Genomic DNA, 16,710 nt, shown 5'->3' on the forward strand with positions numbered 1-16,710 from the left:
TATGAGTATAGAGAGAAATCAAATAACAATGCAACATTATAAGGAATACAGAAACAAAACTTCAAAAATCAGTTCATTGGCACCAATACAAATATCAAAAATATACTATTCTCATTAAAAATTCAAAAAAGAAAGAAAACAAAAAAACATTTTTTGATATAAATAATTTTATATTTATTTTTGTTTTTAATTCTATCTTTAATTTTGACAATTTTTATAATTAGATTATGCAATTTATTATTACTTTTTAGTTAGAAATTGTTTCCGAAAGTAATACTAAATACTATTTATATATATTTTAAAAATAAACCAAACAAATAGTAATATCGGTTAAAATCACTGCGCACACTGATTTTTGTCCTGTTTGTAAAGATTTGTATGACTTACATAAATTATTTACGTTTTTTTTTTTTTGATTTTGTAAAACAATTGTTATATATTTTTTTTTTAATTTTTGAATATATATTACAATTTATTTTATGGATTTTGTTTTTGCTCGGGGAGTGCAAAACGGTTTGAGTTAAGGTTTTTTTTTCTTAGAAAAATAAAAAGATAATCAATTTATTATCAAAAAAATATACGTTTTTGCTATCAAAACACTCACAAACAGTTATTTTTTTTAATCAAAAGTTTGGTTTATGTGCAATTCTTTGTATTAGTACATCATTTTATTTTTCAATTGTTTCTTTTCTCTTTTTGTTTAATTAAAAATTGTTTGTCTTTTGTGTTTAATTTGTTTTATTTTTCTGTTACATACATACACATAAATGTAACATTTATATATAATTTTGTTCATAGAATTTACTTCATAGCTTTTTACTTTGGTTAATCAAACAAAACTATAAAAAAAATAACAAAAAATTAACTATTTCGTAGACGTTTATACTTTTAATAAATTTAACAATATTAATTAATAATAATGTTGAATAAGTTTTTTGCTTGCACAGCCTGTATGCCGCAGCCACGCATAATTAGAAAAAAAAAAAAAATAATTCAATTAAGAACAAAATGTTTATAAGTACAAAAATGTCTCCCTTCTTTATTTTTCTGTTAATCTTTTTATTCCTAGATTCAATAATTTTTTTTATTAATTCCATTTCTAAATATTTTTCCTAAACAACAACAAAAAAAATATAAATTTCCCAAACTTATTTTTTTTTTTTTTTATATATTTTATTTAAAAAAAAGTACAAAAAATTCCTCGATTTTTGTCAAAAATATTTCACTTATCCCAAAATATCCCCTGACTAAAATATATATTTAAACGAATATAATCTTAATGAGCTTAGTCTTAATTCAAGAAAAACTATATTGTTTATTTGTATAAATAAATTCACCATATCTATACATTATACAAAATTTTATTACGTGAATGTCCCAAGAAATCGAAGCCTAGTTGTGTTTAAAAAAAATTCAAAGAACAACTTGTTCGGGGTCAAATAAATTTGATTAGTCACAGCACCCCTTATATAGAAATTTTTGAGTTTTTTTTGCTACACTGAGAAAAAAAAGTTAATTGTTTAATTTTTCCATCCATTGTGTGAAAGAGAATAATACAATAGAAACATTATTTTGGTTAAAAGTTTTGTTCCAAAAGTATATTTATTTTTTTTTTAATTTATTTTAATTTTTGTTTAGAATGTTGCTCTAAACTGTGAGTGTGTTTTATATATATATAAAAAAATGTAGGCATTTTCAAAATTAGGTTTATATATATTTTTTTTTTTTTTTTTAATTTTTTAATTAATGTTACAATTATTTTTTTGTTTATGTACATAAAAGTATTAGAAATTTATTTTCTTGATTAATTTTATATGTTATATTTTTTATATAATTTTTATTATTTTTTTTGAAAATTTCAAAACAAAATTTAAATTAATAAAAAAAAATCAAAATTATTATTCACCGAAAACTGGACTTAAGGATTCTCAAGCAACAAATTCTGCGCAACAAGATTAAGTATGTCTGTTTTATGACGTATGGATCATCATAATTTTAAAACAAAATCTTGTCGTCAATAAAACCTGCGTTGTAGACTGTCAGAAAGTTTTTTTTTATGGTAGATAAAATTAAAAACAAGCACGACGGTAAAATAGCAAATTGAAATTCAAATTGATTGTTTTTTTCTTCCAAATTTTTTGTAGTAGAAAAAAAAAAAATTGAAACAAACAAATTCATAAAAATTACATAAAATTAATTAAAAACAAAACAAACAAAATCAAACAAATTCTATCGAAATTATGCTTAACTATTATTTCTCGTATTGAAAACAGGCGATATTTGCAAGTTGTATACCTGAGATAATAGACTTGATTGGAACAAGAGCCAAATATGGGGGCACATTAAAAAATGAAAGGGGCCGAAGGTGAGAGCACATTCCAATTAGTATTCTTTTAAGAAAAAAAAAAAAAAAAAAAAAAATCCAACAAAAAAACAAAAGAAATTCATTTTGAAGTAAAACAAAGAGAAATAAATATTAAATTTTAAATAAACACCAAATCCAAAAAAAAAAAAAAAATACATATCGACTTAGAAAAAATAAATCATGTTTTGATGATTTTTGTTGAATGCGTTGTTTTTCTTTTGCGTCCCATTCATATATTTAAAAAAATATAAATACAAGATTTTTCAACTAACAAAAACCAAATAACCAAATCATCACCACAAAACAATACTTTACAAAATTATAGAAAAAAAAAAACAACAACAAAATAAATGTCAACACACATTTTTTGATTTCAATATTTATTTAGATAAATTCAATTATATTTCCTTTTGCATCACAGAATATGACTTTACCCATAAGAATTCAATTTGACCAAACACAGCACGTATCAAAATTTACTATTTTCTCAATAAAACATTTTCAATATTTCAATTATTGTATATTTTTTACAACGAAAACAAAAACAAACTACAATCACTTCTTTTGAGTTAACAAATTTTGTTTTTTCTTTACAAAATAAGACTTTTCTTATAATATTATATAATATAGAAAATTTCTTTTAAATTTTAATTTAAATTATATTTAATTTTTTAAAAAAATTTGTGATATGGAATCAAATTTAAAAAAAAAATTAAATTAAATTAATCATTCTCATGTTGCACGCTTTGTGTTTGTGTTAATTTTTTTTTACTTATATTTTTTTTTTAATTTTAACATAAACCAACAATCTCTTTATAAAAAAATAATAAACAAATGTTGTTACTAATTTAAATAATTTAATTAAAAAAATGCTAATAAGGGAATTTTAATTGATTAATTCAAAGATTGGTGTTTATTCAAGTAATTGTTCTATAATATTGTTTAACTACTGTGTCCAGTCGAAGTGATTATATAATTATATTAATAAATGTTACTATTTTTTTCTGTTTGTTTGTGGTTTTGTGTTAATTTTACGCATATAAATTAATTTTTAAATCATATATATTGGGTTTTGCTTCATTTTATTTTTTAATTAAAAAAACATTAAAATTTTTTAAAAAGAAGAATATTTTCTTTATTATTTATTGCAACGAGTACGAGAAAGTTAATTAAGAATTATTTAGGTATACATACTTTTTTAGTAGTTTAATAGGATAATAATATTTAGATCTAACAATAAGAACGAGAATTATAATAAACAACTTGAATGTTAAATGTTTGTAAAAAAATGTGTTAAGGAAATATTTTTTCCGAACAAAAATATACTTTTAGGCCCAAGAAGTTATGTTTATTACAAAAAAAAGTAATTAAAAAAAAAGTATTTTTTAGAAAATTTACTATAGGGCAAAGTATAGATCTTTATGAATTCGTTCTTCGTAAAATTTTAACCAAATTTTGAGTATTTGCTCAGGTTAAAACGTCCAAATATTGTTTTTACAAAGAAAAATAAAAAAAAATAAATTAAGATACCCGAAAAAATCACATTGAATTTTTTTTGGCCCCTTCATTTTTGTATAACTATTTTCCCTCACGAGAAAATGGTTGGGAGTTGTCACTAACCAGACCTTTCAACTCATTTACAAGTCTCTCTTATTCTAATGGTTAATCAACCATTATTAGGAAAAACACCGAGAATTGAATGACATAAATGTAACAAAATATATTTAAAAATAATATTTATATTAAAGAAAATACCTGAACTGAAGGGTTGAAAAGCGAATGCAATACGACTCGAAATTCATATTTGACCTGAGTGTTTATTGTTCAGAAAATAGAAAAATAGCAAAAAATCAACAGAATAATAGTGAATTAAAAAATGTTCTAGAAATTAATGTTGATTCGTGAAGTGTATAAAATGTTGAAAAACAACATATTTCTGAAAGCGCTTTTTTGAACAAATGTAAAATATTTTATAACCTTATGTTTCGAAATAGACAAACTTTCAAATGCTTTCAGAAATGTTTAATTTGGTCTAGACAATTTCTTTTTATTAATCTAAATTAGTTAATAATAAAATGAAATAAACTAAACCAGAGTTAACGCAGGGGCAATTATCTTATAACAGATTGACTAATTTTTCAATCTGTGTATTAGTAAAAAAAAAAAAAGAGTAGAAGTCAATTTTTATCTTTTACTTCAAAAATACAAATTACAAAACAACAAATAGCTATTCTACCAATATGTTATTATTTGAAACTATCTTTTGAAAACTACTCTGTGAACAAGGTTTTTGTTTCTTCTAAAAAAAACATTAAATGACTCGTATCAAGTTATGAAAAACTTGTTAATATACATACATATACCTAAGGTGAAACAGAATCACAACAGGTTCACTATCGATATCGAAAAAGTTTTTGGTGCTTCAAAATATTAACACAGAATTCGAAAAAGTCTAATCAAAGAGGAATTGTAAAAGCTGTTACGCTCTTTTTCCTCTTTAATTTCTAAGCCATTTAATACAGTTGAAATTAAGAGACAAAAAAGGTAATCTAAAATCAAGATTTTTATTTTATGGTTTAATTTTTTTTAAGCATAAACATTCAAACCACAAAGTTTTTCTGAATATAATGGTCATTTGATAGACTTGCCACAGAAGTTGTTTGATATAATTTTAAATCAAGCCTAGTGAGCGCAAATGTCAAGCATTCATTTGAAACTAAAAATTTAAGTGCGAGGCATTCATTATACAAGTCTTTTCTAAATACTTGTTTTAATTTAATTCAAATGATTGCTGAAAAAACTTGTACAAGAAATGTATTTTTTACGATATTTTTAGAATTAGCAGTTGTAAAACGTGCTGACAATTAACTCAACAAGTAATGTTAAGAATTTAAATTTGAAAAAAAGAATTAATCGAGTAACCTAAAAATATTTCTTTTTTTTCGAATTACTCTGTAAGTAATCCAAAAGCGTTATACATAATCTTGTATACTTGGAAATATTTATATATACATGAATTAAAGGCCATGAAGCAACAGATCTCTTTAACTTTAATTTACTTCGATAAAAACATTATAAACAATTTAGAAAAACTCAATCGTTCTCGTTGCAAAAAAAATGTCTTATCTCTTATAATTGATTTAAAATTAAATTATAATATGCTATATAAGAAAGTAAAACAAAACAAATTAAAAAAAACACACTAATTTCATTAATACATTTAATGTTATTTTAATTAAAAAAAAACATTAAACATTTAGTTTGAATATTTATCAATGTCGATAGAAGTTGTGAAACAGAAAATTACATTTTTCTAAAAAAAATAAACCAAATTGTAATTGTGTACTAATTGTGTTGTAGTTTTTCTAACCATGTGTTTAATTTCTTTTTGTATTTTCTTTTTCATTTTTCTATATATTTCACTTACTAACAAAATGTCCATTTACTCTTAGTAATTTTAGTCGAAAAAACAAAACTTAATATGGTAAACATATTCTATTTGTTGATTTAAAAAATAATATTTCTTTTTTTCCTCGGTTAAAAATAAAAAAAGATTAAACTTTTTTGTTACAAATGTTTAGTTTATTTTTATATATATCTCTCTCTCTCTCTATTTGATTCTTGATGGTTATTTTGTAAAATAAAATCTAAAATTTGAAATAAAAAAAAAATATATATAGCTTATATTTCCCTTTTTTTATAAATCTCATTTGTTTTACTTCTTCTATATATAATTTGTCTTCGTTTAAGTAAAAATATAAACAAAATAAAATGTTTCTGTTTTTTTTCTATTAAATAAAAAAAAAACCTATAATTATTAATTTACAATACCAAAAGTTTAAAAGTGTGCAAATAGATTTGTCTTTTTTTTTAGGTCGTAAAACAGCGTCTGTTTGTGTTTATTTCTGTCGTGATTTGTCTTACATACTATACATTATATATATTTTAATAATATTTCTACTGTATGTGTCTAAACGTTGTTCTTGAGAATAAAACAAACTACTACTTTTTCTTACTCCTGTATATGGGAAACCTCTGTCGAATAAACATTTTAATTGAATTTGAAATAATAAAAAAATACATCGTAGGTAAATATTTAGTTGTAATTATAATTTTCTTGAAGATAATTGGCGTGTGTGTTGAAATTTTTAAAATTACAAAAAAAAAAACATCAAATAAATAAAAATTGGCAAAATTTGGTAATCAAACACTCGCTACATCTTCATGATTATGATCTTAATCCTACTTTTATGAAACAATTGTAAAATGTACTTGTCAAGTACTTTAAGTATGCCAATTTCTATTGGATGTGTGGTAAAAAGTTTTGTGTGTGAATGTCCCTTGTATAATATTCAGTTTAAAAAAAAAAAACATCTCTTTTGTAATTTTTGTTTTGAACTTTTTCGTTAGTCAGCAAAATAGCTTCTTTTAAGTTTTCCTTATAAATACCATTACAACTACACCTAACTCCTATCCTCCTTGCCAACCACCTACAAGCAAATATTAAAGAAAATAAATTATAAAAAACCAATATTCGTACAGGTTTTGTCTCTAGAACTGCACGACTAGCCAATTTGTAAATATATTTACTGAGAATATCCCAACCGAAATAGAGTTTTTTTGGAACAAAAACAAAACAACAAAAAAAAAACATTGAAAAAAATTGTAAAACTAGCCAATACCTTTCCTGACCCCAAAGAATTTTTGATATCAAAATTCATGCAAATAAATTTTTTTTTTTTATAATTTTTGATATAAACACAAATCCACCCATCTTTTTGATTGTTGCAACAAAACAAATTGGATTTCCTGTTTTGATGAGTTTTAGATATTTTTGAAAAATGCACAAATAATCAAACTATTTTTTATACAAAATACTTAAACAATAAAAAAAAAAATAAAATAAAATATCCAAAAAAAAAAAAAAACAAATTCAAATGCGTGGCCAGGCATATCTTTTTTTTTTGTTATTAATTCTGTACTTAAACTTTTTTCTATTTACATTATAACACAAGAATCTTTTTCTTTATTAAAATATTTCTTGATTTTGTTTATAATTTATTTTAGAATTTACTTTAGAGCTTACAGAGTTTGTATTTTGAATTGATTAATAATAAAACAAATTTACATTGCTGCAAGCATTTGCATTTTTTCACTGTTTATATCATTTTTCATTTGCGGAGCTTTATGTGGAAGCAAAAAGAAGTTTATTTTTTTTTTTAGTTTATTTTAGAAATTATTTTATTTCGTTGAGTTTCTTAAACAAAAATACAGAATTAAAAAATTAAAAAAAAAAAACATCTAAGCGGATTATCACATCTTTGCACTTATGAAAATCCAATTATAAACACCCAAACTTTTTCAGATAATAACTATTTTTTTTTTTTTTTACATTTAATTTTAAATTTGATTTTGCTTTTGGCTTTCCTTACAACATAAAAAAAATAAAAATTTATCCTTCGTCAGCAACTTTGGTACAGTGATTTGTCAAAACACAAAAAGGATATAAATGGTAATTCTCACCAACACGGTAATGTATCACTGCAAGGATTGATTTCTTCCACAACTTACACTCACATGACATTATGGCAAGATGAAAACAGAATTTAAAAAAAAAAATAATTTAATCTCAATTGTAAATAATTTAAATTAGAAATGAGTTTAAATATTCTTGTGCATTATTATTGAACCACATAAGGCTCCTAGAAAAAAATTCCTTTAGTTTAAATTGAAGCATATACCCTTACATATTGGCCATAGCAGAATAATTTTAATTGGAACTATAAAACGGTGTCGAAAGGAACAATTTTTGACAATTCACATACTTATGTCTTTTTTTTTATTATAAAAAACCTTATCTATTAAGATTGTACAGAATTTTAAGTATAGAGTACCAAAATTCAAATAAGTATGGATAATAATGTTTTCGGTTTTCTGTAATAATTATCTTTATACCTTATTATTACCAATTTGGAGTACAAAATTGACTCTTGGTAGCACTCAAGACAATTTCTGTGTAAGATTAACTAGGAGTTATTAATCCATTTGGAAACACTCACGAATGTACATACTTTAAGCCCATAGTAAGAATAAAGGATTCCTTAGGATTCCTTTGTAGAAAAATTGCCATTGGAACTTTTACTTTAAGCAAAAAAAAATAAAAAAAGATTTTTACCAAACATAACTTTTTAACACGCTCTTTCTTTCTTTCCTCAAAAGAAATGTACTCCGGTGCTTGAAAAACTAAAACAAAGTAAAATTAAATAAAAATGCTACTATCGGCGAAAAAACTCGAATATTTACAAAATCTATCCGGTTTGCATTTGAAAGAAAAAAGTGTTGCTTTAAAGCCATTTTGGTATGTGTGCAAACTAATAAACACCTTAGCCACTTTTTGTGACATAGATTTCACATAAGTCCTTTCGTATAATTTCTTTGGTGTGCAATTATGATTCCTTCCATTTAACCAGGTGACGCTTCCAGTTAATTATAATGAGCAGGTTCAGAAACGTTAGGCACTAAATATTTAGGTAATTTCTCGGACTCTGATTGGTCAACTGTCAAAAAAAATATTTCCAATTTAGGTAATTTTATTGGAAAGCTGACTGGAAAGTAAGGCAAGAAAATTTTCCCTAAATATTTAGGAATGTTTTTTTTGTCAACATGACAGATGATTGTTTTTAATTACAACAAAATTAAATCTATTTGTGTGAAAAACGAGTAAAAAGTGCGCTGTCGGTTATAATTAATAATATTTATTTATTAATGTAAAGTGAAATTTGGTGTCTGCCCCACGCGATCTGTAAAATTCATAAGTAAATTTCGAATTTTGACAATAATGGTGTATCCAAACTAATTTAGTCAATTTGCTCAAATTTCCGTTCACGAAATAATAAGAAAGGTAGGCCTAAAAACTCCTGGTACAAGCAAATGCTAAAACACCAGCATTCAGTTGGCCTTAGAAATGGAACAATACAAAACCGGGAGGCTTGCCGCCGATTTCTGAGGTCAACCCGGCGAACCCCACAAGCGGATCACTAGTGTGAAGCAGTAACGTGGGATAGTTATGATCCCCTCGACATCGAGATCATAACAGCGCCGAGAAAAAGGAAGAAGAAGAAGAAGCTCAAATTTCCGTTCAGAAAATGAAGTTACCTAAATATCTAGTCCCTAATTTTTCCTGAACGTGCCCAATGAGAAATAGTATGTGACACCAAAGAGTTGTGAACCTTGAGTTTGCTTTATGATCCTGCAATTTAAATTCGCGGCTTCCCTGCAAAATAAAGTAGTGTTACATCTGAATTCCATGTAAAGAAATTATTCATGGTAGAATCTGGACTTTAGTACCTAAATAGACAAACAACCCATGCCTTCATATTTTTGTGTATGTACATAACAGTGGAGAAATTGCAAATTTGATCTACAATAATCTATAACTCATCAGATTTGCCTGAATCTCAAGTTCAGCCAGGTTATACACAAATTATGCATTGACTTAACGTTTAGCATTGAAATGTTCGTTCTTGTTGATTCTCATAATATCGAATGACCTTCCTCGAATACTTATGGCTTAGGAAAAATTAAATGATCTGTCCCCGTGGGAATACAACTTAATTTCTGTGAAATCACAATTGATCAACATAAGAACGCACATAAACATCAAATTACAGACACGTTCGTTCTTGTTGATTCTCATGATTTCGAATGACTATTCCTTGACTAATGATGGTTTAACCACAGCAATTATTCTCATGAAAAGGAATAACCTCTCTCGAATGCTGATGACTTTAGCACACAAATGTTCCTTCTTGTTGATTCTCATCGTTTCTATAGTTCATCAGATTTGCCTGTATCTCAAGCTCAGCCAGGTCATACATTAAATAAAAAATAATGCATTGATTTACCGTTCAATACCTATTGAAAGTGCTGTGTAACGACTTGATTTCTACATTGCATTGATTTAATATTTTTTCTTTTGGTCATGACAACACACTTTGATATATAGTGAACATTTTTGAACGGATCATACAAAATTTGACTTGTGATATTTTTGTTGCACTCTATCATTTTTGGTAGTCATTTTAAGGAGTCAGACCGAAAATATGCAATGTTTAAATGGAACATTTGTTTTCTACATACCTTTTGTCTATGACCGACCAAAATGAAAATTATTTCAAAAGGAGTAAACAGAAAAAAGAATCGCTACTGGAAGAAGGGTTCCGATTTAAATAAAACCAATAGTCCTTTTGGTTAAATGGAATATAAAAATTGGTGCTTTTATTACATCTTTAATGTAAAATTTTATGAAAAGCAATACACTTTTCTCGAAAACTGTTAGTTTTTAAGATGAGAACAACTAGAGAGAAAAACATTCTGAGTTTTTTTGCATTTGAGAGTAAAAATATCCCTTCTTCATTTTATTTGAATGAACTTTATGAGTTTGTTCTGTAAATATTGAAGTAGTTCTTTATTAAACATTTGAATTAACTCGTCTTTAAAGAAATGCTCGGGGTAGAAATATTTCTACAAGTCTCTTTCATTTTTTTTTTAAATGCCTCAGTATGATGTATCCCACATTTTTGCTATCAGGATAATATATGTTATTGGTATTTAAGGGCTGTTTATTTGGAATAGACCAACTATTTGATTTGAAAGTTCTTACATATGCTTTCAACGAGTGCAAAATTAGTAACTCTTTTAAGAACTTTTTCAAAAGCTCAAATTATACTGTCAAAAATTACATTTTCCGACACCAAAAATTGTAAAAAAAAACATGAAAACAAACCTTATTCTACCCTTCACAAATAATAATTCAAGTTTAATGTGATAGTTGATAAATCAACCAACATGCATATTTCAGTACGATATAATATCAACTATCACTTTAGCCAAAAATTACACTCCAAAAAAATCATACTTCATACTGCATAGGCGACAGCAATATAAAAAATCTAATACTTTTGCACGCATGTTTGATCATTTAGTTTAGAAGTTGTCAATGAATTTTTTTTATTTTCAACTTTTTTCGTATACAGGGCATAGTTTTGTAAAACGGAATGTTTTGTAATGTTGATAGTGAATGCGAAACTAATAATAGTGTATGCTCATGTTTGTTCTGTTTGTTTGTTAATTATAAAATTATTTATTTTATTTTTAAATAGAAGTTAAAAAAGCAAAGTAGTGTCTTTGCACTACATCACTTTCAAAAATTGGCTAAACAACCAAAAAACAAAAAAAAAGTTTGCTGCTATGTTACAGTGATTTTAATGAAATTACTACAAAACATAATTTTAGAAATGCATGGTAGTTCTTTTTTTATGAAAGTATTTTTTTCGTATTAATTAATTTGAAAAAAAAAATTTATTATTGAATCAAATGTAAAAAAAAAAAAACAAATCTGAAAAATTTACCAGCATTATATGACAACTCTTCATTTGATTCAATAAAAATATTGAAATAGTAAATTTAGTGTAAATACATTATGGGGTAGCAGACTAAATAAAAAAATACTGAAATTTATTTTATTTTTCGTAAAACTTAATTTTTAATAATATTAATTTCTTTTTTTAAATAAAAGTAAAAAAAAAAAAACATTTTAAAATAATATTTTTTTTTTAATTTTAAATATATTTTACAATAATACACAATCGTGTCAATTATTCTCTTTTTTATTTTATTATTATTATTTTATTTCATTCTATATGACGTATTGTTAAGAAATTTATTCTTTTTTGTTTTTTATTTTTTTTTTTTTTATTCTCTCACTCATTTTTCACATCGACACATCGACTCAATCTATACATTCTTGTCTATTTATTCATAAAATAGTTTAAGAAATTATTTTTAGTACAATCATTAAAAAAACTAAAAATGATTTCTTGAACTATTTAATCCAAAATAACACTTAACATTCTGACACTAAGAATTTAAAAAAAATATATATATACTCAAAAAACACATTTTCATCAAACTCAATATAATGTAAATGTTAATTTTATCATTTGTAATTTATAAGAAATATTAAATCATGCTAAAATTAAATTTTTAAACAAAAAATTGTATCGATTAGTTACTTATACAAAGTTTGTTTTTTCTTCTCCATTCGCATTTCGTCGAAATTTTAAACAAACAAATATACACACTCAAAAATTAAATGGCGGATGAATTGGGAAACATAAAAAAAAAACTCAGACACATTGTGGTATGTGGCCATATAACATACGAATCGGTGTCCCATTTTCTAAAGGATTTTCTACACGAAGATAGAGAGGATGTGGACGTTGAAGTAGTATTTTTACATCGGTAAGTTAAAATAATCCTCCTAAAAGTATGTTGTGTTTTTTTTAATGTTTTTAATTTTTGCTTATGATAAGTCTTGAAGATATTTTCATTTCTTATTATAAGTTAAACACACTTATAAAACCAGAAGAGTGTTATTAAGGTAGATTGATTGAGAATTCATAACTTATATTATAAATTTAATATATAGTTTTGTTTATTGTAAAATAAATTTAAGATTTTATGCATAAAATTACATGTTATATATATATATGAATCAAAACAAATAGCAAGGAGCCTGATCTGGAACTAGAAGGACTATTAAAGCGCCACTACACGACTGTGGCGTTTTTTCAGGGAACTATGATGAACGCTGTCGACTTGGAGCGAGTCAAGGTATATAATAAAGAAAAGAAAAAGAAATAGTAAAAGCAACAAAAATACCTATACAAACCGCATTCAAGCTTACACCTTTAAGACAATGTTAATTATTTATTATAATTTTTTAACCTTCTCGTTATCCGAAGGATAATAAACAAAACAAAAATTATCTAAACATTATTTCGGTCCCATTCTATTTTTGTTTTCCAAAAATAATCGGAACAAACAATATTTTTGCTTTCAGAAATCCTGATCTTGAATCCAAATTTTCCATTTTTATTTTTGTTATAATGATATTTTTTTTAGCTTTATTTTTATGTTCAAATTTGCTTCAATGAATGAAACTTATTGTTTTTTGTCTTGGAAATTATGTTCCTTTTATTTTTAATTTTATTTTTAAATAGTTTAGAATGGTTCCTTTGTTAAAGAATTTTAATTATAAAAATAATTGAAAAAAAAAAATATTTATACCTTAACTTTTTATATTTAATGATTGCTTTTTTTTAAAAAAAACATTGTTTGTAGAGCTAGAATGTAATTTTATTATAATGAATTGATACAGTTTTTGAACAGTTCTTTTATAAATTTTGTTTATTATACTGACAAACTCTTTTTACTATTATAATGTTAAGGTAATTTTTTGTGGTAAGAATTGTATGGAAAGAGCACAATTATGAGTAAGTTATACCTTAACAAACCTTGATAAAACAACTTTTCAAAATATCAACAACGAAACACGAATTTATAAAATATAATTTTTTTTCAACTTCACTCAGTTGTCTGTTTCGTTTACGGATAATAGTATTTAAATAAATAATAAAAAAAGGTATAAAGATACAGTCAAGCACGGAAATTTTCGTTCTTGTTGATTCTCATGATTTCGAATGAGCTTCCTCAAGTAGGTACACATATTTATTATAAAAGAATAATAAAACACTTGTTATTTTAAAGATTCACAATGATGTTGATAAATTTTATTTTAATAAAAATGAGTCGACGCGTTTCGTCTTATGAAGACATCATCAGGAACTGACATTATTATTATTATTATTATTATATTCATAGTAATTCGTACATAAATTTACAAAGTACTGACACATTAGCAGCGCGGCAACTGAGACCATTTGGCTGCGACAGCACAAGACAATGACACAAGAGAGAGACAGATAGACACAAAGAAAGAACATATAACATAGAACTACGTGGCACAGAGGAGGAGACATAGTTGAAAATTGTCTCATATTATCGCACAGGTGGCTTCAGTTAAGCTGGCGATTTAGAAAAAACATCTGAGCCGACCGCTGGGTTTGAACCCACGATGTCTGGCTCTGAAGTCATCTACCTATTCCTCTGTGCCATGGCCACCTGCGGAACTGACATTACTTATACGTTTACATATAAAAAAGAGTTACAAAGGTTAAATACATAATAAGAGTTAACAAACAAACAATGATGACTAGAGAAATTTTTAAAGCTTATAATTTTATATTTAAAAGAATATTTATTCATCATTGTTTATTCTCATAAACAGAATAAGAGCACACATGAACACCAAATCACGGAAATGTTTCTTCTTGTTGATTCTCATGCTTTTGAATGAGCATGACTTAAGCAATGAAATGTTTGTTCTTGCTGATTCTCATAAATTGGAATAACCTTTCTCGAATAATGATGGCTTAAGAACAAATATGTTCGTTCTTGTTGATTCTCATAATTTCGAATGACCTTCCTTGTCTGCTGATGGTTTAAACACAACAATTTTCGTTCTTCTTGATTCTCAAAGCTTGAAAACTGATAGGGTAGTAATAGTTTAAAAATGTTAGGATTGTTAAATAGTAAAAAAAAGGATTGGTATTTATATTTAAATAAGTTGTTTTATTGAGGTTTATATGGAAAAAATGGCTAAATATACTGCACATGGAATGACAACATCATGTAACACACACTTTTTTAATTCTAATATTATTATTATTATAATTACATATATGTAATACTGTATTATTTATGTAAACTGTAAGATTCAATTTATATATTTCAATAAGTTCTATAAGTCTTCTAAGTATATACAAATTTTATATAATTTCTTTAAAAAAAAATCATAGATTTTAAAATATTTTAATTGATGTTTAGAAAAGATTTAACTTTTTTGTATATCAATCTACCTTCGCAGGGAAAGTACATAATTACGAATCATTTAAAAAAATGTACTGTTTTCTTTCGATTATACATAAAATTATTTGTCAGATGATAATTTTTTTTGTACCACATACAATTGTATACAATGCAAAGTTTGTGATTTTTTTAATTAACAATTATCTTTCTTTTTTTTTCTTTCTCATTATGTTTATAATTTGATATATATTTATCATTCCCATCAATACCTGCTCCTTCGAAACTATAAAAAATATTAAACAAATATATGTACATTTTACATAAATGCACTATGTAATAAAACAAACCCTCTCGATGAACCAAAAAAAAAAACAATGACTTAAATGCATGTAAAATTATACACACAATTTGTAATAAATAAAACAACAACAAACAATAAAAAAAAAATATTAAGAAAACCACCCGATCTGGAATTGGAGGGTTTGTTTAAACGACATTTCACCACAGTGGAATTCTTCCAAGGAACTATTATGAATCCGATTGATCTACAGAGGGTGAAGGTAAACAACATTTCATTCAACTATAGAAAGAGTTTTATGTTTTTTACAAAAATATTCATACTCGTATTTATATAATTTTGGTTTTATTATTTTTGTATTTTTTTTTTAATCAAACAAAGAAGTAAAATACAGCGCAATCTAACATTTTCAAAGTTTCATCGAGAAACCATAATATGTTCTTAATATAAATGTCTATTTTAAAGTCAATATAATTGTCTTCATGTAAATGTTAACACTAACATTAACATTCAATTTAATTTATTTTCTTTATTTTTTTTTTTGTTTTTTTGTGAAGTTTTGATTTATTTTAGTTTAGTTTATATTATTACTCATAAATTCATCAAAATAAATGTGATTTTGTATTGCAAATTATGTTCAATGTATAATACACTAACAATGCATAACACGTTATGTGTGTTGAGCGTTGTATATTTCATATGCTTACAATTTTTTCAAATGCAATTTTTGTTCCACATAAATATTTCCTTATTTTCTATTGACTTTGGTAATTTATAATGATTTACCTAATTAAAAAAAAAATCTTTATAAATAATAAAATAGAAGGAAGACTCAACATACTCGTTCGTAGTAAATAAAAATAACTAAAAATGTATAGAAATAAAATGTCTGCCCCATCCAATATAGTCTTGGTATTCTTGATTTGACATTTCACTGTTTTCGCCCTCAATTACAAATAACCTGAAAATGTATTTCATATAATTTCAAGAAAGAGTTAGGCTACGGTTTCGATGAAAGCTAATCTTATGACCTCTGAACACCGTTAGAAGTAGCAATTTAAATATATTTTAGTTGGAACGAGTTTCAAACAAAAAAGTAAACAAAAAATTGTTCACTAGCACACTCATTTACAAAAGAGATCTTGTGTACAAACTTTGTGAAGACTACATAGTAAAATAGAAGTAAAAGTTAAAAATAGAAGAACTACAATGTGTCCCAAATGTATAAAATGACGCTGTACAAATTGTAAGATATAAATTTGTATTTAATCAAAAA

The 16,710-nt window shown here is 24.9% G+C and overlaps 1 protein-coding gene across 41 annotated transcripts in view; it reads left to right on the forward strand.

The window, feature by feature from the left end:
* The window catches only part of LOC129916634 (calcium-activated potassium channel slowpoke), a 133,911-nt gene that overhangs the window by 78,481 nt on the left and 38,720 nt on the right, over positions 1–16,710 (forward strand). For 30 of the 41 annotated variants that reach the window (XR_008772518.1, XM_055996694.1, XM_055996693.1 and 27 more), the window contains exons 8-9: positions 12,557–12,667; positions 15,591–15,696. Coding sequence is in view for 40 of the 41 variants with exons in the window: in XM_055996694.1 (XP_055852669.1) it covers positions 12,557–12,667; positions 15,591–15,696 (217 nt within the window). In the remaining variant the exon portion in view is untranslated. Of the gene's footprint in view, positions 1–2,273; positions 2,366–12,556; positions 12,668–12,933; positions 13,040–15,590; positions 15,697–16,710 lie in introns of all 41 variants that reach the window. The other 11 variants (XM_055996724.1, XM_055996690.1, XM_055996702.1 and 8 more) reach the window with 3 other exon arrangements.

This window comes from Episyrphus balteatus, chromosome 3, assembly GCF_945859705.1.
Source record: "Episyrphus balteatus chromosome 3, idEpiBalt1.1, whole genome shotgun sequence".
Lineage (NCBI taxonomy): Eukaryota > Metazoa > Arthropoda > Insecta > Diptera > Syrphidae > Episyrphus > Episyrphus balteatus.